At 38.9% G+C, this 24112-nt stretch overlaps 1 protein-coding gene across 1 annotated transcript; it reads left to right on the top strand.

Annotated features, from left to right (window-relative positions):
- Positions 1 to 4634: 4634 nt before the first annotated feature.
- Positions 4635 to 23387, top strand: LOC134845535 (ribosomal protein S6 kinase 2 beta-like). Its single transcript, XM_063862468.1, has 6 exons — positions 4635 to 5211; positions 16474 to 16659; positions 16742 to 16832; positions 16906 to 17463; positions 20452 to 21069; positions 21690 to 23387. Exons 1-6 carry the CDS (start codon positions 4660 to 4662, stop codon positions 21995 to 21997), a joined length of 2313 nt encoding a protein of 770 aa, XP_063718538.1. The 5' UTR covers positions 4635 to 4659; the 3' UTR covers positions 21998 to 23387.
- The last annotated feature ends 725 nt before the right edge of the window (positions 23388 to 24112 follow it).

Here is a 24112-nt window from a genome sequence, read left to right as displayed (position 1 = left end):
TCTCTAGAGAGCCACAGGAAGTTAGATGAGATACGGAGATTCTACAACAAGAAGTTCGAGGAGAAACACGACGTACACCGTACCTTGGCTTCGTCAGGGGAGTACTTGAAACCCAACAAAAAGGGAGAGTACCAGTATGTGTCTGGAGTGATGGGGATGGCATACAACCCTTTCTTGGACTCGGAAAACGGAGGCGCCCACAGAAACGGAAAACGGTGGCGGAGCTGCTGAAGTTCTGGACAGAGAAAATAGTGGAGATAGACACTGTAGAGAGAGAGAGACCTAGCCTAGGTTTGATTCTCGAGAAGACACCAGAAGTATTAAGTGTGCCGCGCTCAAGTAAAAGAGTCGAACTAAAGATGGGTAACGGGAACGGCATGTTGGCCACGAATCTGGGAGTGGTGTGGAAATTGCTGAGGTCCTCCTGGTATCCACATCCCCATGCGAGCCTGATCGAGGAAGTCACGGAGCGAGTGAGACTAGCACCGACAGAGGATAAAGATTTGGCGACATTGAGTATAGTGCATAGACTCATCCTGCCTCAGGTGAAGGAGTCAAGTGAAGTGACGAGTGGACTAGGGTCGGTGAAGAAAATGGAGCCGGGCAGTTGTCTTGATTCGACGTGTGGGAATGGCGAGCACACCTGCGATGGACAATCATTCGTCAGGATACAGTCTTTCCAGAAAGAAGACCTAGTCACCTGGTTTGAAGACATTACCGAAAGGGAGAAGAGTGAAATACAGATAGTGGCTGAGTGTTACGCGAGTACCACGGTGAACCTAGCAACAGCTCTGGGATTCTTCTCAAGAATGTGCAGTCTCCAGTCACTGGAGAGGCTAGAGTCAGAACACCACTTGGTGACCGCGTTCAGCGTGGAGTCATGGCCCGGGTTGTTGCAAGTGACCCAGAAACACATCAAGAGTTGGAAGGTTGGACTTGAAGCGGAGATGGGATTTCCCATGAGCGAAGCCTATGGTCTGCCTCTAAATGCGAAGTCCTTAAGGGGGTTAGTGATGGCCAACCTATGTGGCAGCCACTATCCATTACCCATGGCGATGGTGGAAGTATCCAGTCAAAGGGTATTGATAGACAAAGCCTTCTCAGTGCCCAAATGCGTAAGACTGGCTCGGATGTCGCATCATTCACACAAGCTGTTAAGGAAGATCTGAGGGACAGTGCCGAAGGAGCAGAGGGACGACTTGAGCGAAATCTGGGGTGAAGAACTTCTGGGTTTGGGGGGTGAAAACACAAGTGACCACGAGAGACAAAACGTGATCGGGAAACCCATGGTTGGTGCTCCAAACCTGGAAGAGATCGACGCGATACACGAGAAAATGATGTAACTTGAGCCTCTCCTGGAAGCCTCGGGAGAACGCAATCTTAGGAGCATCGACCTCACACATGGGGATTGTCCGTGCCACTGTCTGGCGCAAACAGTGTGGTATCCAGACCACGCCAATCTCTGCCTGATCTGGGATGTGGAGGAAATCAGGTCGTTGGGACTGCCCGATCATCAGCAAAAGGTGACCATCTTGGTGGTGAGCACGATGCTGGCCCTAAGATGGATTGAAGAAAATATAGCAAAGTATCGGGAATCGAAGACGCCAACGGCAGAGTCGATTCACGCGATAGATTACAGCAGAAGACTTGAGTTGTTCGAGACCGCATGCAAGGTGTTCGCCATACCAATGGAAGTCAGACACGTATGGAGCCGCTTAAGGTTCTTTCCTTGGTTTCGCGCGACGTTAACGTCCTGGTTATACATGGTAACGAAGGATCACATGAGGAAACATCAAAAGGAATATCGACAGTTCCAGGCCGAGATAGGACCAGATGCCTTCAAGAGACCTCTGCTGACCCATCAAAATGCGATCACGACGGGGTGGAAAAGAGTGGGTAGAGTATCCAGAAACAACACTAGAGCGAGGGAGTCGATTTTAGAGGAAGACCTGGCGAAGAATGTAAGCCTGAGTCTTCACAATTCCTTCTGTTTGAACCGAGAGTCGAAGGTGAAGAGCTTACCGAATCAAGCGAAGAGATTGCAGGAGCAAAGGGAGTGGATGCGATCCTATGAACAGCTGAAGGCTTGGGAGGAGATTGTGATCAGCTCCGATGATGAAGAGGCACTATTGAAACAGATCACAGTGTCAAATATATCTGGGTCTGGTACCTCGAAGGCGAAGAACACGAGGTGAGCCGGTGGCTCAAAAGGAAATTCTAGAGTCTTGAGCCTTGAGAGGGAGGGGGCTCGAGGGTGAACTCGGATGAAATCTGGATTCACCAAAAAGAAATTTTAACAAATGAGATATTGTTATTAATATGCTATATCTATTATGCTGCATGCAATTTCCTGATTGAATAGGACAAAAGAAATTTTAAATTACCAGCTTAAAAAGCGAGAATTCATAGGTGCAAGTGTGTGCAGAGTTTGATTGCTGTTTAGCGATAGTGTGAAAATTTTATATGGTTGTGAATTTTGGAAGGTAGATAAACTTAAGTCTGCTGCAAACTTCTGTAAATGACCACTGGCACTGTATCTTGAGTGACACTCGGGTTTCTGGGGATTCACTGACAGAGGCAGCACGCGATGAGGACATCGATCTTGAGTCCGGGGAGTATTTGCCAGTCGGTCATATCTGGAAGTTTGACCTTGAGGGACACGAATATACGTGATTTTGGAGTGAAGTTTATTTTTCAAAATTTCGAATGGAGCCTGTCATGCTCAGTTTTCTCGCAACAACTGAAAACACAAAATGAAAAATCAGAACGACCGAATTTACAATAGCGGGAAAGTACTTAAGAAAACAGCAGGAAATTGCTATTTGCAATTTCCAGATACAAAATAAGACACGAGTAGAGCCGTCTTATCCTGAAATAGGAGACAAGATAATCCCGAGAGAAGAATACAATTATTCGAACTGAACTAGAGTGAACCTTCAACGGAAAGGTGGACAGCTGGAGTGTCCCAATGGTTCAGACTAAAACTTCAATGCTAGAGTCAAAACTTATTTCCTTTATTAAAACTGATTAGTATTGAACTACTCAAGTTATTTTATTTAATTCTCGAGTTGCTCATCAATTTAATTACTCCCTATTCTCGAGTGTGTCGACATATGAGTTCCAAATTTAGTTTTCTCGAGTGTGTTTTATGATTGTTATGTTGAGATAAGGCGAGTTTTAGGTTGATCCATCTGAAATGGATCAAAGTTCCACTGTCCAATAAAAAGTAACTTAACGGATTGTTCCGACCCTGTTTTTAACGGCGTTCGTGTATTTTGGGTATCTCGAGACCTAAGTATGGGGACGTTCTTATTTTCTAGAGTGGGGGGGGATATTTTGGTAGTGGCCTTTAAGCTGTAACGGGTTCTAGTCTCATGTCGCAAGCGAACCAAATTGGCTCCGACCGTTCTTGAGGTAGAAAAACACAAGAGATAGTGTCCCTGACTCTTGAGCCAATGGTTATAGACATAGTGCCTTTTTTTCTTAAGCCTCATATGTGACCAAAGTAGGCGACTTTTACACAGTTTTGGAAGATTAGCAGCGTTATTTGGACGATTGGACGGGTCGTGAAGGTCGAGGGATTCTGAAAAAAAAACGGAAGAAAATCAGAACAACAATAGTTGCAGTAGAAACAACTACGAAGAAAAAACGACAGATAGAATTAGAAATTGTCAGAAACCGCTCCGAGTTGTAACGATTGTGCCGCTACAATCGTTACAGAGCAATTCACACGAACGAGGAAGGTTGTTGGGACGACGTGTCCAGCGTTCCCAAAAGAAATAAGAACGTTATTTCCCCGTATTCCAGAATCCGCAGGGGTCTCGGGCCCAAAACTCAAACTGTTTCATAGAAACTTTTAGCTTCCTGGTCATGTCCTGAATTGAATTAAATTAACATCCAGATTCGTTTTCAGATAATGAGAAGCTAGGAGTTGAGGGAAAGGGTTGATCCATGATCCATCTTCGATGGAGATGATGATCTTTATCTACTGAACAAAAACAATAGTAATATAGTAAGTAGCAGTAGCCCTGTTTTTAGGAGTGACCTCGTGGTCTGGGGATACTGAGACCCAGCCATGAGCTCATTATTCTTGCATATAGTTGACTTAATTTGAGTGTTTTGACCGAAGCCAGAAGCAGTAACGTTTTTGTCGACCCGATGTTAGGAAAACCACCAAAAGAACTGGCTTTGGCAGAGACAGTAAAAAGCATGTAGAGCTGTGTTAAGACGCTAGCCAGTCGTTTTAGAACCTAGCTTTATTTTCCGTCGATATGTACTTCCGGGCGAATGTTACATATCTGGCGTGTGCTGTATGGAACTGGCTTGTTCCATCCTCGCTAGGATTGTCATGGAAACGTTAGGGCCTATTAAAATTTTTTCAAAGAAATAAAAAGAAGATCTGTTGATATCGTGTTTTGAGTTCTACTCAAAATGTAGCCCGAAGCATAGTATCAAATTACCATTCACCATTTAGTTTTTCCTTAGTGGCGGAATATAATTTGCTGGGGGTCTATAATGGGTAAAAACCTCACTTAATTTGTTCAAATTATTTTTCATCAATCAATTTTTTTGACCGCACTGCTTTTTTCGATGTGCTTGATGTTAACGCTTGTTTAAATTAATATATCATTTTATAGAAAGATTTGAACAAATCCAAAGATGCCTCTTGCTCGAACTGAAATGTGGCAACAGAATGACACTGTTCCTCTGGAAAGTTTGGACGAGGTTCCAATGGACGTAACATATCAAGGAGGCGCTGATTCAAGTCTTGGTAGTTCAGGTATGGAACACCACATGACGAACTCCAGTATGGACAGTACTTCTACTCGCTCATTGCAATCAGAGCATTCAGTGACCACGACAGAAATCAATATATCTGACTATCTTGGTGGACATGTGAAGAAAGCTGATCCTTCTCATTTTTTAATGTTAAAAGTTCTAGGGCAAGGATCTTTTGGGAAAGTGTTTTTAGTCAAGAAAAAGCCTGAATATGGAGCCGATGGGGATCATCTTTACGCGATGAAAGTTCTAAAGAAAGCTACCTTAAAAATTAGAGACCGGCACAGAACGAAGATGGAGAGGAATATTTTAGCTGAAATCGACCACCCTTTCATTGTGACATTGCATTATGCTTTTCAAACTGAGGGAAAGCTATATCTGATTCTGGACTTTCTTCGAGGAGGAGATCTTTTCACTCGACTGTCAAAGGAGGTAAGAAGTTTCCATTTTCATCGACCGTTCATTTCAACATAAATTGCTGTAATAGTTAAACTTTTTCATTGAATTTTTCAAAGCTCATGTGAATCTATATGGGCGACTATTTAATCTTGAGTTGAAATTTGACGTTCAATCTCACCTTCTCTTTGAAATGACCAATGGTAAATTATCTTCGGGTTACGTAGCAGTATTTAGTCAACCGCGTAATCATACCCGTCGGTAAGCAGACAAAAAATGACGAATCAGAATGGAGACAAGGAATAAATTAATAATTATTTATTTCTTAAGTTTGCTTTCTCATCTCGATTCTGATTGGTTAAAATAATATCTGTCTGGTTACTGACGAGTATGAATATGCGGTTGTCTAAATTCAGACCGCACTCCATATCTTCCATAGCATGTGTTGATATAACGTTTTTATTCTGCATTGAAGTTTTTCAAATCAGAGCGTGCAAAATATTTTTAGCAGAAAATTTTTATCGAAAATTCAAATTGCAAGTCCTAAAAATTGTTAAAACAATTTTGCGTTTAAGATTTTGTCCGACCAATTTCTTAGATGGGACTGAACAATGGCGTTTGGTGGGTAGTTTTCCGCCCAACTTTGACTACTTAGTATTCAAATGGGACTACTTAGTAACATTTTTGAAAAGTTACGGAAGACGAAACCTCTTATCATCGACGCGATAAAACGACTTCTTCCTAAACAAAAACAAAACGACATTGATACAGTTGTTGCCCTCTCTAAACTACACCCCCCTCCGTCTCTTGAGCTGAAGTTGCTCAACAAAGTACTTTCGAAACGTCACAACCTTCGTTCACTAGTACTTCAGCAAAGATCAAAATCCAGAGTACGGCCCACCAAATCAAAGAGAGCAGCAGCAAAGAAAAAACAAGCAGCCCAATCCTCATCGCACTAGTTCTGGTGAGTCTGATTTTCTTGAGACTATTCTCTCCTGAGGTTTTTATACCTTGGAGTATCAGTCCAAGGGAATCAAAAAAACTCAATAAGTCTTCTCTAGTCTGGTTTTCTCCTGAGGTTTTATACCTTGGAGTGTCAGTTCTGAGAAGATTTTTTTGAGCAATATGGGCTCAGAAGAAAGACGCAGAAATGCTAGCGTCTCGCAAGCATCTGAGAAATCTTGTAAAACATGCAAAAAGCCGATCACAAACAAAAGTCAAATCTTTAATTGCATTGCCTGTGGCGATGTTATGCACATGACAAAAACATGCACTGGAATATCTGAAACTGCCATCCTTGGAATTTCGGAGATCAGCCAGAACGTCCTCCTGCTCTGTAACTGTTGTGTTGGAAACAATAGGAAAGAGTCGATGATCAACGATTTGATGCAAACCCGTCCATCCATTGCTGAAACAAAACTAAATGAAATCGCCGAACAATTCTCTACTTTTAAACAAGAGATAGATTCACTTAAGCAAAAGATAGATGAAACAAGCAAAAAACCACAAAACAGAAATGAGCCAAAGCAACCTGCCTTAAACAAACCAGAATCAAGCTATAACGGAATCCGGATAAGAGGACTGCTTGAACTGGGCTCAAAAAGTTCAAGAGATAGACACGAACACGACTTGGAAGAGGTGAACAAACTGTTTGCGTTCTTAACAGTTGAAGCAAAAATCACAGATTTAAAACGTTTAGGAAAATACGAAGAAGGAAAAAGGCCACGCACAATAGTTGTAAATGTTTCAAATGAATGGCAAAAACGACTGATACTAATGTCCTTGGCAAAATTGAAAAACTACGACAAAACTGTCTTTGTGTCAAAAGAGCTCAGCCCAAGTGAATTTCTGATTGAGAACAAACTTCTTATGAAAAGACGAACAATGATAGAAACTGGAGTATCAGCTAAAAACCTAAGGCTAAGGGACCTTGTCCTTTACCAATATGACGAAGAAAGTGGAAATTGGAAAAAAGTCGAAGAAAGCAATTGACTACCTACTGCCAAGTATTTAAAAATGTTATGCCTAAATGTCAGAAGTATTTTAGACATCAACAGAAGAATAGCTCTTTCAAATGCCATTTTACAAACAGACTACGATATACTATGTCTCACAGAGACATGGCTGGTAAAGGAAATACCAGATAAAGCTCTGCATTTGGCTGGTTTTAATATAATTCGCAAAGATAGAAAAAACTCCACTTTAAAAACCAATCACGGAGGCGTACTCATGGCGATAAAAGAAAATGTGCATTACGAAGAAATTGATGCTCAAATAGAAAATGAAGAATGCATAGTGGCCAAACTAACAGGTGAAACTGGGCATCATCAAATACTCTGCTGTGTTTATAATCCCCCGAAAAACAGTAAATACCAATGGAAACAACAAAACTTCATCAGTTTGTTCGAAAACCTAACAAAATTACAAATACAACACAACTGTAACGCAGTGTCGATTACGGGAGATATAAATTTTGAATACACTCATTGGAAAATGATGCACTCAAAGGACAAATATGAAAATGCAGTGTTAAAAAAGCTCATTGAACTTGACTATGAACAATTATTCGACTCCAAAAAAAAGCAGCTTGATGTTTTATTAACAAACAACTCTGGAGTAATACTCAACTGGCACACGGACCATTCAGCAACAAACGCATACAGCATCGACAAAGTTTCTTGCTCAGATCATTATGCTTACTCTGCAACAATTAACATGGAAGCCAGTATCAAAGAAATAAACAAAGATGAAAGTCTGGCGTTTAACAGAGCCGATTGGAAGATAATAAATCAAGAAATAAAAGACAAACCTTTCATACCGTATTGTTACAGTAATGTAAATGAGCTCCTTCGTCAGTGGTATGCATGGTTATGGGACAAAATAAAGAACAATGTACCCAAGGTTACATCACACAGATCAACTCTCCCCCCATGGGTGAAGCCAAGTACGTCTCACATGCTAAAAAGAGTACAAACCTTAAAACGGCGTATCGATCGGCAAAACAAACCTAATTTAAGCATTATCCTAAAACACAAAAAACTGGAAAAAAATCTTCAAATAGCATTGACTGCAGATCAAGCAATTTACGAAGAAACAGTAACAAGCAGTAGACGATTCAGTGACCTGCAAAAATACTTGAACAAAATAAGTAGTTCCAGGAAATATCCCCAAAAAATGTTCTACAAGGAAAAATCCACAAGAGATGACACCCAAAAAGCTACATTTTTTAACGAATTTTTCATCAGTGTATATCAAAAGGAATCAATTCCTAACCCTCTCGCACGAAATACAAACTGTTCTCCTACAGAAGAAATCTGTACACAAATACACATTGAAGAAACCAAAATCCAATACATTCTCAAAAATCTTTTAACAAATAAAGCGTCAGGTTTTGATGGTATAGGTAATATAATCCTAAAAAATCTTTCTGAAACTCTGTCAAAATCGCTCTATCTTCTCTTCCGCACATTCATTAACAAGCGGCTCTTCCCGACCTACTGGAAAACAAGTCAAGTGGCCCCAATTTTTAAAGAAAAGAACAAGGCGTCAGTCGAGTGCTACCGCCCAATTAGCCTCTTATGCTCCGCCTCGAAGGTCTTCGAAAAAATTATCTTTGATAATATATACCCCAAAGTTCAACCTTTCCTGGAAAACGCACAATACGGCTTCCGGCAAAAAAGGTCAGCAGTACTACAAATGGTACAATTTTTGAGCAAAGTATATGAACTCTACGATGACAAAAATGTTCAAACACTCTCAGTCCTTTATCTAGATTTTTCTAAAGCCTTTGATAAAGTTCCTCATAGTATCCTAGTCGCCAAACTACGGAACATAGGTCTAAGCATTCAAATACAAGACACAATACAAGACTATCTAACAGATAGAATGCAGTTTGTGAAAATCAATAAAAGTTCATCAACTCTGAAAGAAGTAACTAGCGGTGTACCACAGGGCTCAATTCTTGGCCCTCTACTTTTTATCATATTCATTAACGACTTTCCCAAATGCATTGAGAATTCAGATTGTTTTGGCTATTGTGACGATATGAAGATCTTGTCTACTGAAGAAATTCATCTGCAAAAAGACACGGCAAATGTTGAAAAATGGTGCAAAGAAAATAAAATGCCGCTGAATGAAGATAAATGTAATTTGTTAAACCTCAAAGGGAAAATGGAAGTTACACTATTTAATACAAATGTTGATACCGCAAAGACCCAAAAAGACTTAGGTATTTTAATGTGTCACAACCTTTCGTGGTCAGTAAATGCTGAAAATCGCATATCAAAAGCAATGGGAGCTTTTTACAAAATCAAACGAAATATCTCGAAAAAAACATCTTTAAAGTCAAAATTAAACTTATACTGCGGATACATCGTACCAATCATAAGCTATGCATCGCAAACATGGTATCCGAACAAAGCAGAATTAAGACAACTAGAAAGAGTACAAAAACGAGCGACATCTTGGATTACAAATAACTTCAAAATGAGTTATACTGAAAGACTGAAATTTTTAAAGCTCCTTCCACTCTCAATGTACTTTGAATTACACGACATATTGTACTTAGTTTCACTACTAAAAAATAAACATGACATTGATTTGAATACAATTATTCATAAAAACGAATCACGAACGAGACAAGCAACACGTGGTGAGATTGCTGTTCATGCAACAAGACTGAAAAAGTCAAATGAAAATTATTATATACGTTCTATTACGCTATACAACTACTTTAGCCAAATTGTGGACTTCGAAAATCAAGATTATGACAGCCTGAAAATATCTATAACAAACACGTTTTGGAAATTCTTCAACAGAAATTTTGCAGAAAACAACTTGTGTATGTGGAGAATTCTTTGCTGGTGTGGAAACTGCAACCCACCGGGAAAAATTATGAACTTATAAACGAGGGTTCAAAACCCATGGAGAAATCCTAAAGCCTACACTACTACTACTACTACTACTACTACTATTGGGTTGAGCGACGTTTTATATCGAAGTCCTTCAAGTGACAATTCGGATTCCACAAAAAACTTTAGTCTCGTGGAAAGATGTTCAATTACAAAGATAGTTTTAATTAACCATCGGTATAAAGTATAGAGAAATACTGAAAGTGTACAATTTATGCTGGAATGATATTCGATGAGGTATGCTTATTGATTGTGGCACAAAATGTTTATGTCGGTGTCTCGGGTACTACATGACGCGTATTGCTGTTTCTTCCGGTGTCCTCTCAAGGATATCAAAGCAGTTTTCAGGATGGTGAAGGAGAGCTTCTTCCGGATATAGTTCATAGTGTCCGCATACGTACAGTTCAGCTTCTCACTCATTTTTTCCGCCAGTATAGCATGATATCGCTCTGCCTCCTCACCCATGGCGCCGTTGGTCGCAAAAATCAAGGGGGGTAAAAGAGGCATGCTCTACCTGCAGAACGCGGTCGTTGTATTCGACTTTTTTCCGATTCTCATTAGTTTTTAGGAGTGGCTTCAGTTTTCGGTTCCTATTACTTGGAGCGTTCGGGTGTGTGAAAAGGACGTCAAGAAACATTTTCTGCAGCGGCGCCCAAAAACCTCGACAAGAAATATCCAGTCTTGCATTGTCTTCCAGATTGCTTCGACTTGCAAGTACTTCATTTCCCGTCAATTGGATCAGACCGGGCTCAACGCTCACATCCTTGCACACGTTACGTAAAAAGTCGGCTTCGACGTCGCGGACAGCGTTGTGACGCATTATGACGAAACCACCCAACTTACAAATCAAGGCATGGTCGATATCATTTGCCGAGCCACACTCACAAGTTTGAGCCATTTCTTTCAGGTGCCGGAGACATAGCGCATCCCAGAACTCGTCTCTGTTCATGTAAAAATCTGCTCCCTAGATGGCAGACAAGTCAGCCATGCGGATGTTCCTTTTGGCTGTAGCAGGTCTAGCGTGCGCTTCATTTCATTCTCACTTCGGGAATACACAATTTCGAGGGCTTCTTTTGCATGTTAACGGTTCGATCCTGAAATTTCTGCTCGTCCAGTTCTATTCGTGTAGTCAATAAAATCTTGTTTAGCAATAATTGCGTTTTTCAGTTTGTTTGTCAGCTTGACAGAGTTTTCATAGAAACAAGACGCACATTCTGTTGGATTTATCAGACCTAAACCACCAGCTGAGCATGCAATGCTATGATGTCCCGTTCTAGATCACTGAGAGTTCTGTCGACTAAAGAGAAATAACGTTCCTGAGTTTGGCTTCAAGTGGCTGCATGTGCAGTTCAGAACCAGGAATAGTCCTCATTATAAAGTTCCACCGACTCTGGATCACCTTGACGAGAGCAATATAGGCAAGATGGGGCTCCGTTTTGGCCGCTGCTTCCAGCGAAGACAACTCATTCGACCATTCTTCAACTTTGTCTCGTAGATAGTCGTTTGTGAAGTTTTGGCTGTCAATTGCCGCTCCCAAGTATGGACGTCCTTCGCTTGTGATGTTGATATTCGTGTTCTCAAAGACCTGCTTGGCTTGCTCTCGGAGAGCCTCGCTTTTTATTACTAACCAACATTTCGACGGTTGCGGAAAATACCCAAGCTTGGGGCCGATACTGGTCAAAAGATCAAACCACTCACGGAGTTGAACTAGCTTCCCAAGGCCTCCGGCGTCGTCAGCGAACCACTCTTGATGACACCCAATTTTGTTTAGACTGACAAGGAGCATAAGTTTTTTCAAGGTCAGCGCATAAAATGCCATCGCTAAATTATCTCCTTGAGTGGTGCCTTCCTCTCAACAAAGATGTTCGATTACATTTTAGCCAATCAGATTTCATGATAATACTTCTAGTTCCACGAGAAAAACAGTCAATAGTCAAAATGTTCTCGAGTTAATAATTTCATCAGCGTGTCTAAAAACATAAAACACCGTAAATATGTAGAAGAGTTCTATCCACAACACTATGGCGATCAATTTCACTACACTTGTGATCGGCATTGTGTGTTATTACGAACCTTCTTTTTTCTATCATAACTCGAAAAAAGTGTTCCTTAAAAAGGTTCACTTATTTGGAAATTTCACTGTAGTATTGGAAATTGCATAGCTCTGTAGCATTAGAAATTGCATAGCATCTGAGTGGTTAGTGTGCGAGACTCTTAGTCTCTTGGTGGCAGGTTCGATTCTCAGAAGTAGCCGAATTTCTACTAATTCGAGGCTTATTTCTACTTTTTATTATTGCTTTTTTCAGAGCTACTTTTGTTATGTTCTCGCAAGAGTTTGCGAAGCAAAGTTTCGCCTCTGTGCTCAACAAAAAAAAATAAACTTAGCTTTTATTCAGTTTTGATTGAAAAAAAATTGTGAATTTAAATAAATAGTCATGCATCTGTCACTAAATGGCCATGCCAAAATGTTCAACCAGTTTTTTTCAGAGCCACGATATGTTTTCTTCTTCCTGTTTTTCTAAATTTAGTTACAAAAAGCATGGGTTAACACGTAAATAAGGCTAGCAAAAATTCATGCTACTTTTTAATCTATGTTATACCTTTTCCACAGATGAATAGGGATGGAACAATTCTGTTCCACTTGCAAAACAACAGGTTATCTTGTTGAAAAAAAGAACTGCCATTTCTGGAGTATTTGGTGGGACGCGCGATCAGCACAGTCATTGGAAACGTGTACTCGACATTTTGCTGAAAATGTCATCTTAAAGTGGATCTTCTCATTTTAAGAGACACATGAGCTCAGAAGCCATTTTAATGTGATATTGTTTTTAATGAGCATTGGTACGGTACGTTTGCGATTATCAAATCGGATAGTAGACGTTTTTCCAGATAAAATTTTTTAACAGTCTTACAGAAATACTGAAGAATTTTCTTAATCTGTACTCTCGTCAACCAATCGGTTGATAATCGGTATTCGTCTTGTCAAGCTATCTCTGCAGTTACCCCAGTGTCTCAGCGGTAAAACCGACGTCGAAGGGAAACTACTTGTTCCTATGGTAGCGTCTTCGTGCTTGTGTCGACAATTCCTCTGTGTAGCACGCTCAAGTAGAAGTTTCGATGTGGTGAAAAAGTGCCGGTTCTAGGGGCCAGGTTTTTCAGTGAAACTTCATGCCCGGTTGAAGCGGGAAGTACTTAATTAGTGGAACGAGTTAAATCCCCGTTATGTGAGATAGTGTAGCTGCAGATGTTTGGAAGCTTCGGGTTTCTCCCATAAGCTCTCGGTTGTAAGGGAGGTAGGTTGTACCCGGCAGTTATGAAGATGCTCGGTGGCGTGTGGTCCTATGTAACAACTTGGGCTGATGTTGGGTTCATTGTTGTTTAGTCTGATGATAACTATTTAATTGAGTCCAGTTACCGGGATCGAAATTGTGAGTATACGTCTGGTTTTTTGTTTAGTTTTAATTTTGTTTGCTTATAATAGTGGTGGTATTCTGACAAGTAGCTGAGATTTTTTGTTAAGAATGCTCTGATGTGTGAAACTATTTGTTTTTTTTTCTGATATATTCATCTGATATATTCATGCTCAGGTTATCTTATAGTTTTCGATAGTTCGGTGTTCAATTTCCAGTTTAACTTTATGTTCGACGATCTGGTGTTCCGAATGAAGCCTCTTTTGTTGACAATATGATATCACTTTGATGATAGTCGATTTCTGCTTATGATAGTCGATTTCTGTCGGTTCATTTTCTGTTTTTTGAAACATCTTTTTTATCTGGTTGGGTTTCTATTCGTTTACTTTTTAAAGCATGGGTTGTGTTTAAAAATGCTGAAACAGGTTTTACTTTATTTGAACAGGTTTTTACTATAACAAATTTGTGAATTTACCGTGTCTGGTTTTGAGTTTTTCTTCATGTTTTCGTTTTTGAAGAAAACGAAAAAATATTCAAATATTCTTTTTAAATATTTCAAACAGTTTAAGTTATATCGACCTAGTTAAAAAAATAGGTCAATTAAAATGGGCCCTTCCGTCATGCGACGGTACGTGCGCAGGTTGGATCGGGCCATACCAACGCTATATAAATACATCGACAAAATTTTATGAATAAATCAAGTCTATTTTAATGAATCAAGAGAATTAAAATCTACCCTCCTCGATTACAGCACAGATAGAATTGTCTATGTTGGATGTATTTTTAAGTTTTTTGCACCCCTTAAAGCAGAGGATTGCACTCCTCAGAAGTGCAAAACTATCGACCTAGTCAACTTATTTTGCGTAGTTTCTTGGGCAAAGTATATCCGTTTGGTATTATGTGTTTCAGTTAGGGTAGGTCGTATAAGCTTTTTAATTTTATGAAACTTTTATGACAAAGTTCGTCAAGTGATTTCCATTTTTTAAGGGATTAGCAAGCGTTATCACACTATAATAAAGACTTTTTTCGGATTAACAACTTGTTAAAGAGAATCTCTCAATTGGTTTCTTGGTTCAAAATGAATTCGAATTTCTAAGCGTCTCTGGCACACATAGTCTGGAGAAAACCAATACGCTTGGGACGGCAAAGGTTCTGGGTTCAAAACTGACCGGTCCTGTTTTTTTTTTCAAACGGGAAATAGTCCATTTCAAAAAAGTTGTCGGCCTATTATTGCCTGCTGATGTTTTCTCGGCTCAGTTGCCATATTATAGATTTTTAGAAAGTTTTCGTATATTATAGTTGCTTCTGGTGTTTTGATTAACCTCTGCTGTTGTTAATTTTACTAAAATTTTTAAAATTGACTTCGTATAAAAGTAAATTTTTATTTTTTTTCTTAAGAAATTGATTCTGCCCTAATTATTTCGGCCTATTTTTATCGGCTTAGTGACCTTATTTTGAGAAACATACTTTTTGTTCAGCTCTGGATCGCGCGAAATGCTGAATTTTTAAATTAAAATATAGTTCTTCATAACATTATTTTTCCGGCGTTTTTGCTTTTTTTCTCCATTTTTTGGCGTGATAGGTTGCGGCTTATGTTGTATCGGCTTAGTGGCCTCATATTACGTCTTTCGACGAGCAAGAAAAGTTTTATTTGTACCTATCTGTGTTTTGAGGTTGAGGGGGACTTAAAATCTTCTTAGTCTTAATGTTTTTTCGGCTGTTTTTTAGGCTTTTTTCCCTTTTTTTGGACTCAATAGGTTTCGGCCTATATTTTATCGTCTTAGTGTGCTCATTTGGTTACTTCTGACGAGAAAATAAAGTGTTTTGATGGTGAGACGGACTTATTATTTTTTCAGATGTCTCAATAAAGGGTTTCTGACAAGGTATTTACGGCTTTGCTACCGCTGGTTACATTATCTTCCGATGCTTTTTACACATTCTATTGTCTTTTCATGTTTTTGTTTTAAAACTAGCCGTGTTTATTTGAATAGATCTAGTTTTTTTCGATTTTTTGGTTTGTATCGCAAGTGATGCGAAGCTCAGCTTCGCCTCTGTGTTATGATTTTCACCTGATACAGAAATGAAGTTTTTGTAGCTGTATGTTTTCAACTTTTGTCATGTTATTTTTTTCTAGTAATTTATTCCAACATAATTTTTCAGATTTTTTTGCCATCTGCCTTTTTTGCATTCACTATGTTGTAGCGCAACGTGTGCTTTGTTTCGCAAGTGTTTTGAAGCTATCTCGAGACGTGTGATCGTCTAGGTGTGTGATACACTAAAACCTCTCAATTTGAGTTTTCGATAGTTTTGTGCTGTGTGTTAGTTTTGTGCTGAGTGTGTTATTCGATCGAATTTATTTTTCAATCTCCCCATCCTGCATGAACCTCGGGATGATTTTGAGCTTAGAAATTAATGAAAAAAGATGAAAGGAGTGGTTTTGAAGTATATGGTAGCTCCCATTCCCGATTCATTGAAAGAAAGGAATGTATACTTTAATACTGGGAGCACACTCAACCAATTGATTGCTTTTGTTGATGCTGGATCCATAGAAAGGTTTTTTGAAGAGCAGATTCCAGTAGTTGCGTCAACTACTGGAATCTGCTTTTCAAAAAACCTTCTATGGATCCAGCATCAACAAAAGAAGATTCAGCATCAACAAAAGAAGCAGGCAATTGGTTGAGTGTGGTCCCAGTATTAAAGTGTTGGTGGCACCATGTTTTGACTGCTCAATTTTAATTTGCTAGTTGATCGTTGATTATATTCTTCACTACGCGCAATTTCTGAGTCAACGTGTTTTTAATGGGTCCCGTTTGTCTCATGACTAATCATTTTTTTCGGTTACCTTCTATTCGGCTCAATTTTTATCAGCTTAGTAGGTGCAATTCAGCTCGGATAGTTTCATTTTTTATATTGGTCCGTGCAACAATATTAACAAGTTGCTTTTATAGCTTAAAACCGTCATCAGCAATTTTGTTCAGGTAATGTTCACGGAGCAAGATGTCAAATTCTACCTAGCCGAGCTGGCTCTCGCCTTGGATCATTTGCATTCAGTGGGCATTATTTATCGAGATCTGAAGCCAGAGAACATTCTTCTGGATACTGATGGACACATAAAGTTGACAGACTTCGGGCTGAGTAAAGAAGCAGTAGGCACCGACCAAAAGGTTGGTATTAAAAATATATATCCATCCGGATACAGAACAAAAACACAAAAACGTGTATTTTTTTTCGGTTCGATTGTTTCAGGCCTATAGTTTTTGTGGAACAGTTGAATACATGGCTCCTGAAGTAGTGAACAGAAAAGGTCACACAGTCGCAGCTGATTGGTGGTCGTACGGTAAGTTGATTTTATAACAATCTATTGCAAGAAGGCGGAGTAACTTTACATATGAAAATACTTCCCCATTTAGGAGTTTTGATGTTCGAAATGTTGACCGGTTCATTGCCGTTCCATGGAAGCAACAGGAAAGAGACCATGCAACAGATCTTGAAAGCCAAATTGGGCATGCCGCAATACCTCAGCCCAGAAGCTCAGGGTCTTCTGAGACTTCTGTTTAAAAGAAACCCCGCAAACAGGCTCGGAAGCGGACCTAACGGCGTAACAGATATCAAAATCCAGCCTTTTTTCTCAACAATTGACTGGGATAAACTGTTCAAGCGAGAGCTCAAGCCACCGTTCAAACCTGCATGCACAAGTGAGGTGGTGAACTTCGACCACGAATTCACAAGCAAGACTCCTCGCGACTCGCCTGCCTTTCCAGCATCAGCGAATGCAACTCGCCTTTTCCAAGGGTTCTCCTTTGTCAACCCAGATCTCACCGCTGATTTTAGTGTTGAAAGGCAGAAAGCTATCTACGAGCGATACTACCATTCAGACAAAGATCTCAAGATGACTAGAGCTGTTCACTCAGTAATCGAGGACCAGTATGACGTCAAGGAGGAGATTGGACACGGTGCCTATTCAAAAGGTAGGCAGCTTCATGTTTCCAGTAATTAGGCCCGTTATTAGCTTAAGTATCTAATAACAATAAGAGACTCGAAAAAAGATTCAAAGAAATCCGCCGAATTTAGAAAAATTGTTAACAGTATGTATCTGCGCTAAAATATGCTATAAAATGATTCAAAACCAAAAAAGTCGCTGTCCGTGAAAAAAAAGTTCTTGCAAAGTCTTAAACAACTTTTCTTTTGAAATTTGGAAGAAAATGAACTCGCTTCATTAGAAAATATATATAACTTACCTGCAGCTGCCAATGTAGTGTTAGTGGTTAAGCACATAATTGAAGTTCGAAGGTCCCTGGCTTGAGTCCCGGACGGACTGTTTTGATGTGTATTATTTATTTTTTGATGTGTATTATTTTGATGTGTATTATTTGATGTGTCAAATCGGACATTAAGAGTTCGAAAAAAACAGGTTGTGGAAATCTCCCCAGCATAAGCTGCTCTGCTCTAAACGTTAAAGAAAAAGATAATGGCAGGCTATTTTTTGACATTTGGTAATTTTTTTGGATGTTTTTATCTTTTCTCACAAATGGCTTTCCTAAATCTTAAGTAAATTGTTCAATCGAATTAACTGGTTGTGAAGGCCTTTCCTGCATAAGAGAGTTGTTCTAGAAAAAAGTTACAGACTTGGGAAAAGGCCATTTTATGATAGTATGGTTTTTTTAGAACTTTTTTCTTTTCTCTATTACCAAATTGAAGTAACAGTAGTAAGAAGGCTCTCTGCATAAGCGGATATGGCCTAATTAATGCCGCAAACTGGCGTGGGACTGAAAAATAGTCCATTTTTGAAAGTTTGATCTTTTTGGGAAACTTTTTCTCTAACTACCCTGCCAAATTTCAGATAAATGGCTGAATCAAAAGAAAATGGTGCACAGACCTTCCCCGCATAAACGATTGAAATGTTAACTGTTTTTCGGAAACTCCCTCATTTTCTCGAAAACTTCTGTCAAATTTGAGATTAAGGGTTCAGTCAAAAGAACAGGTTGTGGCCATCTTCCGTTCATTAGGGACTATTGCCATGCTTAAGTAAAAAAACTAATTTTTTCTACTTAAAACGGAGAAAGTGGGTACAGCTAATTCATGAGACCGTTTTTTGGAAAGTTTTTTGTTTTCCTCGAAAAGAAAAATATTTTTTTTTTCTGTTTAAAGCGGAGAAAGTGGGTAAAGCTAATTTATGAGACTGTGTTTTGGAAAGTTTTTTTTTGTTTTCCTCGATAAAGAAGTAAATTGACAGAAAGAGCTGTTGAACTATCCCCGAAATAAGAGGAGCTATTGCCATGTTTCAGTGCTTTTCCATTTTCCTCGAACGCTACCTGGCCAAATCTGAGATTAAAAATTGAATTGAAAGGTTTTGGGTCATTTCAAAAAGCTTCAATTTTAACACTTCCCTCCGCACTTTTTAACTTGGTTGTATGTTGATCAATCGATTTGTTGAAATTTCCTTTTTGTTTTGGAAAATTTTTTTCACTTTTTGCAAAAATTTTAGTTTGTGTCTGATTTGAAAAAAGAAGGGAGTTTATTGAAAGAATCCTTATTTCTCTATGTGTCTGCATACTTCCCTAGAGTGTCTTTTTACTGAACCCCTCTGACTACAGCCTTCGAAAAAGTCTGGGGGAATATTCAAGCCATATTCTGATTTTTTTTTCGTCTTTTTTTTCGAAAACTACTCCTCTCAAAGTTTAGTTTTTGGTTCAAATGATTAGAACGGTTTTAGAAAAGTTTCCATGTATTAGCGGCTACGCCCAATTTTTTGTTTTTTACACATGAAGTCATGGCCCTCGGGATAATCAAATTTCTGACTTGACCGTTTTGTGAATCTTGGACTTCTCCATAATTTTATCTCTCAAATCGGATATTGTGGGATCAATGGAGATAAAAGGTAGTGGCAAGCTCCCCTGCATTGGCGACCACAAAGTTTTCTACGCAAAAAGTTTATTGCTCTAGGAAAGGACAAATTTTCGATTTCTTAACCAGTTTTTTTATACTTTTTGAATTATCTTGAAAACTACCCTGCAGTATCTGAGATTTTGGGTTGAAATAAAAAAAGGGTTGTGGGAAGTTTATTTATTTTTTCGATTATCCCCAAATTTTCTTGACAAGAAAAGTCATTGCCCTCGGGGAAAAATCATTTTTTCTGGATTTTTTACTTTCGACTTTTCTCGAGAACTATCTTCCGAAATCTGAGATTTTGGTTTCATTTAAAATTAAAGGTTACGTGAACCTCGTTTGCATAAGTGGCTACGCCCTTTTTCTCACACAAAAAGCTATGATTCTCGGAAAAGTCAAAATTTTGAATTGTTGACTGTTTTTCGGACTTTTCTCGCTAAATTTCCTGACATATCTGATATCATAAGTTTAATCGAACTAACAGATTGTTGAAATCTTGCCTTTATAATTGGCTTTGCCCAGTTTGTTTTAGAATAAGTTATGGCCTTCAAGTAAGTCAAAGTTTTGAAACTTTGACAGTTGTTCGGAAACTTATTGACTTTACGCAAAAACTACCAACTAATTCTATTCAATCGGGAATCCCGTTGTTGGGAAGCTTCTCTGCTGAAGTGGCCACAACCTGCTTTTTGCAGAAAAAGTTTTATGGATTTTGGAAAGTCTTCTGACCGTTTTTTGGAAATTTTGACCGTTCTATAGAAACTTCGATTTAAATTTTTTGTTGAAGTTGCACACGTGCTATGCAATAAATTCACTTTTGTGGCATGTTGAGGTTGTAGCATTCTATCATTACTTATGACTACCTAAGTCGAAACTGCAGGGGTGGAGATTTGAACAGTTCTATCAAAAGTTATCAGATTTCCAACAAAAATCAGTTCTTGTTTATTTTGGATTATCAAATACATGGCCAGACGAGTTAGTTCGCAGTGTGGTTAGTCATATAAAAAACTCATTCATATCGTACTTGGTGTCAATTTTTGTTGCTGTGAGAGAGTAACAGTGTTTTTGTTTAGTTTTCCTTTGTGTGGAACGAGCTTCTGGTCGTAAATATGCTGTGAAGAGAATAACTAAAGGAGGATTTGACCCCAGTGAGGAGGTGGAAATTCTGCTGCGCAACAAGAACAGTGATCACATCATAAATCTACATGAAGTATACGACGGTGGTGCTACTTACGACTTAGTTACCGAGTTCTGCTCTGGAGGAGAGTTGCTGCACCTCCTTCAGAAGAGGTCAGTCTCCGAGAGGGAGGCTGCCGAGCTCATGTTTGCCATAGTTTCCGCAGTAGCCAGTCTACACGAGAGTGGCGTAGTACACCGCGACTTGCAGCCCAGTAACTTGCTCTACAGAACGGCAGATTGCTTGCCAAAGGACATTGTTGTCGCGGATTTCGGATTCGCAAAACAAATTAGAGCTGAGAACGGACTCTTGATGACTCCATGTTATACGGAGAAGTTCGTGGCGCCCGAAATCATCAAGAAGCAAGGCTACGACGCAGCTTGTGATATCTGGAATTTAGGTGTGATCATGTTTGTTATGCTCTCAGGGCAAACTCCATTTGCAGGAGATGCTTCCGAGAAGCCAGATGTGGTGCTGCAGAGGATAAATGAGAGCAAACTCAGTTTTTCCGTCGGTAAGAAATTTTTTGAGAGTCGATGAATGTCGACTTTTATATAGGTTCTGATGTTTTTTTTTAAATTAGGAAAAGTCTTAAAAGTTGTTCAGGCTCAATTCAACTTTTTCGCATTTTAATTCTTGATTTTTTTTCGGTTCATTTCCTCTGTTATAAGGAAGGCAAATGAACAGCAAAAGTGTAAAGGTCACGAAAAACGTGATCGACTTCTAATTTCGAAGTATTTAAATTTCATATTTTTCAGCGGAACGAAAAATTTACGTATTGATCCAGTTTTCTCAAAAGGGGTAATTTTATCAAAAAAGTAACGATCATAAATTGCATTTGAAATTAAAAAGCCGCTTGAAAGTAGTTTTTTTTTTAATGAAAATCGAAAATTGCAATTTTTTCAAAAAAAAATCAGTATTTTTGTTTCCTTGCGTTCATTGACTCGTTTCCAACTGTCTGTTGGCAATGTTTTTAGCTGCAAACAAGTTCATAGTGAATATTTGTATCGAATCCCGTTGCAGTCGGTTTTGAATGCTCTAGGTTTATAAGAGTTTTGTTGAATGAAGCCCTATTAGTGTCAGTTAAAGTTTCAATCTGGAACTAGCAAAAATTGACGGCTTATTTGGTTATAGGCAATTGGGGATTCGTGACCCCTTCTGCAGTAAATCTCTGCAGAGCAATGCTGCAAGTAGACCCCAAACAGAGACCATCAGCTGCACAGGTGCTGCGATCTGATTGGATCATGAACCGAGCCCAACTCCCCACCACAGTCCTGCCGCATCCTTCAGACTCCCAACGAGTGGGGTCCTCAATGCGCATCCTGCAGAATGCCATCACCAGGACCACACCTCAGCCCAGTCTGGGAGCAGTGACTCAGAGCAGCATCGCACAGAGGAGACTGAATCGCGTCTCATCCACGACACCAATCGAGGCCGCATGAACCAATGTGCCAGGATGAGGACGATGGCCGCTCCACTCTACGTTCCCCATCATCGGCACTATCTTTATCTCTCTCAGATTAGAATTCGTTTTCGGAAATTGAATTAACTGTTTACCTATCGGATTTAATTTGGGTATTAGAGTAGGTAATTAATTACATGTAGAAACCCTGAAAGATTTTATTTTATACAATTTATAGCTGATTACTGTGTTGTCTTTGAAAGAAGCTATACTGTATGGCCTCCATGCAAAAAGTGTGATGGTTTTAGTTATTTAACTCTATTATAGCTCGTGTGAATAAGACTTGGCGACGAAACTCATCTCTGGTCATTTTTATTTCCTATCGTATTTCATACAGATAGTTTGGCTGGAATGAATAAGTCCCGGAGCTACGACATCGCCCAAAATAATAGCAATGCGAAAAATGATAGTTATATTTGTCTGTCGTCGATATCGTTGCTTCAAAGTAAAGAGTATCTAGCCACATACATGTTGGTGCTCCTGTATCTGCAGATGTAGATTGATCTGTGATCTGACCTGCTACATCTGTCTTGAGACTTTTGCCTGAGTTTCTGAAAAGTATCTCCATCTTTCGTACTTTCTCTACGTAGTAATTCTTTTAGTTTAATATTCTCTTGATACTCTGCAGCTTGTCAACTGAGGAAACGCTCGAACCAATCATGAAAACAGTGAGGAGAGTTCTTCTATCCTGCCTTCTTCTGATCTATTCTAGTCTATTGCAAGTCTCACCACCCAAGCATCTTTCACTATATCTTGCTCTTTCTATCTAATGCGCTTTTTCTCTTCACCCCTTTTTCGTTCAAAAACCAATACTCCGAAATGTTGCTCATTCGAAACATACCACCAAGTATCGTGAATGAAATTTTGGATCTTTTATCTCTTTGTAAATTTTAACTCAAATCTATGGCTTTTTATTTTACATTCAACATTAAAGCAATTTAAGTTCCAGAACTCTATTTTTGGTTGTAGAATCAACATCTGCTTAATCTGGTTGGAATCAACGACTGCCTGTGTAGCTGTTTTCTGAATCGTACCAATTTTTTTTTCAAAAGTGAACTTTTGCTCTCAAATCTGGCCGTCCTAACTTACTTAAAAAAATGGCTGTACTGTGCTTTTCACCAAGCAAAACAGCTAATCTTGCCCCACAAATATGTTGTTGTTAATTGCGAAAAGTATTGTTACAGTAAATGATTTATTTGAGTATGAATGAAAATTGGCAGTATTTTTGCGCTATACCAGACCATGTGTGTGTTGTATTTAAATGGTTGAAATATTGCGAAATCTGTACTTGACATCTCGGTACAATCTGTGCTCAGGTTGTAATTTTAATTTCATCGTCAGAACGAATCAGATTTATTATTCATTACCAATGTTTTCATAAATTTACAGCAAGTGAGAAGAATCAAAAGGGAAGTTAGCTTTAGATACCTAATATCTTAATGAGAATTGAGTTTATGGTTCGATTTAAGCGTATTAGAAATAATATACTCGGTGTTCTTGGCTTAGCACGCTCCATTTGAAGTTTTTTTTTAGGGAAAGAAAGTCTTCTGGGTGAATATAGGTCCCTGTTTACCCTATTTTTGTTAAACAGTTATGACATCGTTATGGCATTGTTTCATAACCACGTGTGTATAACAATGAAAAAGTACCGCCAGGCAGATAATGAAAGCTTTTCTACTGAAGAGAAAGGAAATTTCCTTTTTTGGAAAGTTATATTGAGTTCTAAATATATAATAGTCGCGAAGGGTGATATAAGGGACATTCAGATGGATGCACGGTCTTTCGATAAGGGAAAATTCCCATAAAGTTAAAAGTACTTCTGAATTTATAATCCAAAGATTTGGGTGCTAGTGCTGCGTAATTCGTCAATACTGGAAATTTAGCTTGTAATGAATAATTAATGTTACTGAACGAAGAAACGCTTCACTTTTCAATGTGTTATAGATTTCTAAAATAAAGCTGAAATGGATGGCGTCATGGACCGCTGAAAAGTTTTATCAGCGAAGAACATGGTCTGGACATTTAAGTGTTTAAACATTTTAAATGAGGATATTCTTAAGTCAAACAGTCACCGCCAATCGGCGAAGTCCCGATC

The sequence above is a fragment of the Symsagittifera roscoffensis genome, chromosome 1 (genome assembly GCF_963678635.1).
Source record: "Symsagittifera roscoffensis chromosome 1, txSymRosc1.1, whole genome shotgun sequence".
In the NCBI taxonomy this organism is placed as follows: Eukaryota; Metazoa; Xenacoelomorpha; order Acoela; family Convolutidae; genus Symsagittifera; species Symsagittifera roscoffensis.
This window is presented reverse-complemented; position numbering and strand designations above follow the sequence as displayed.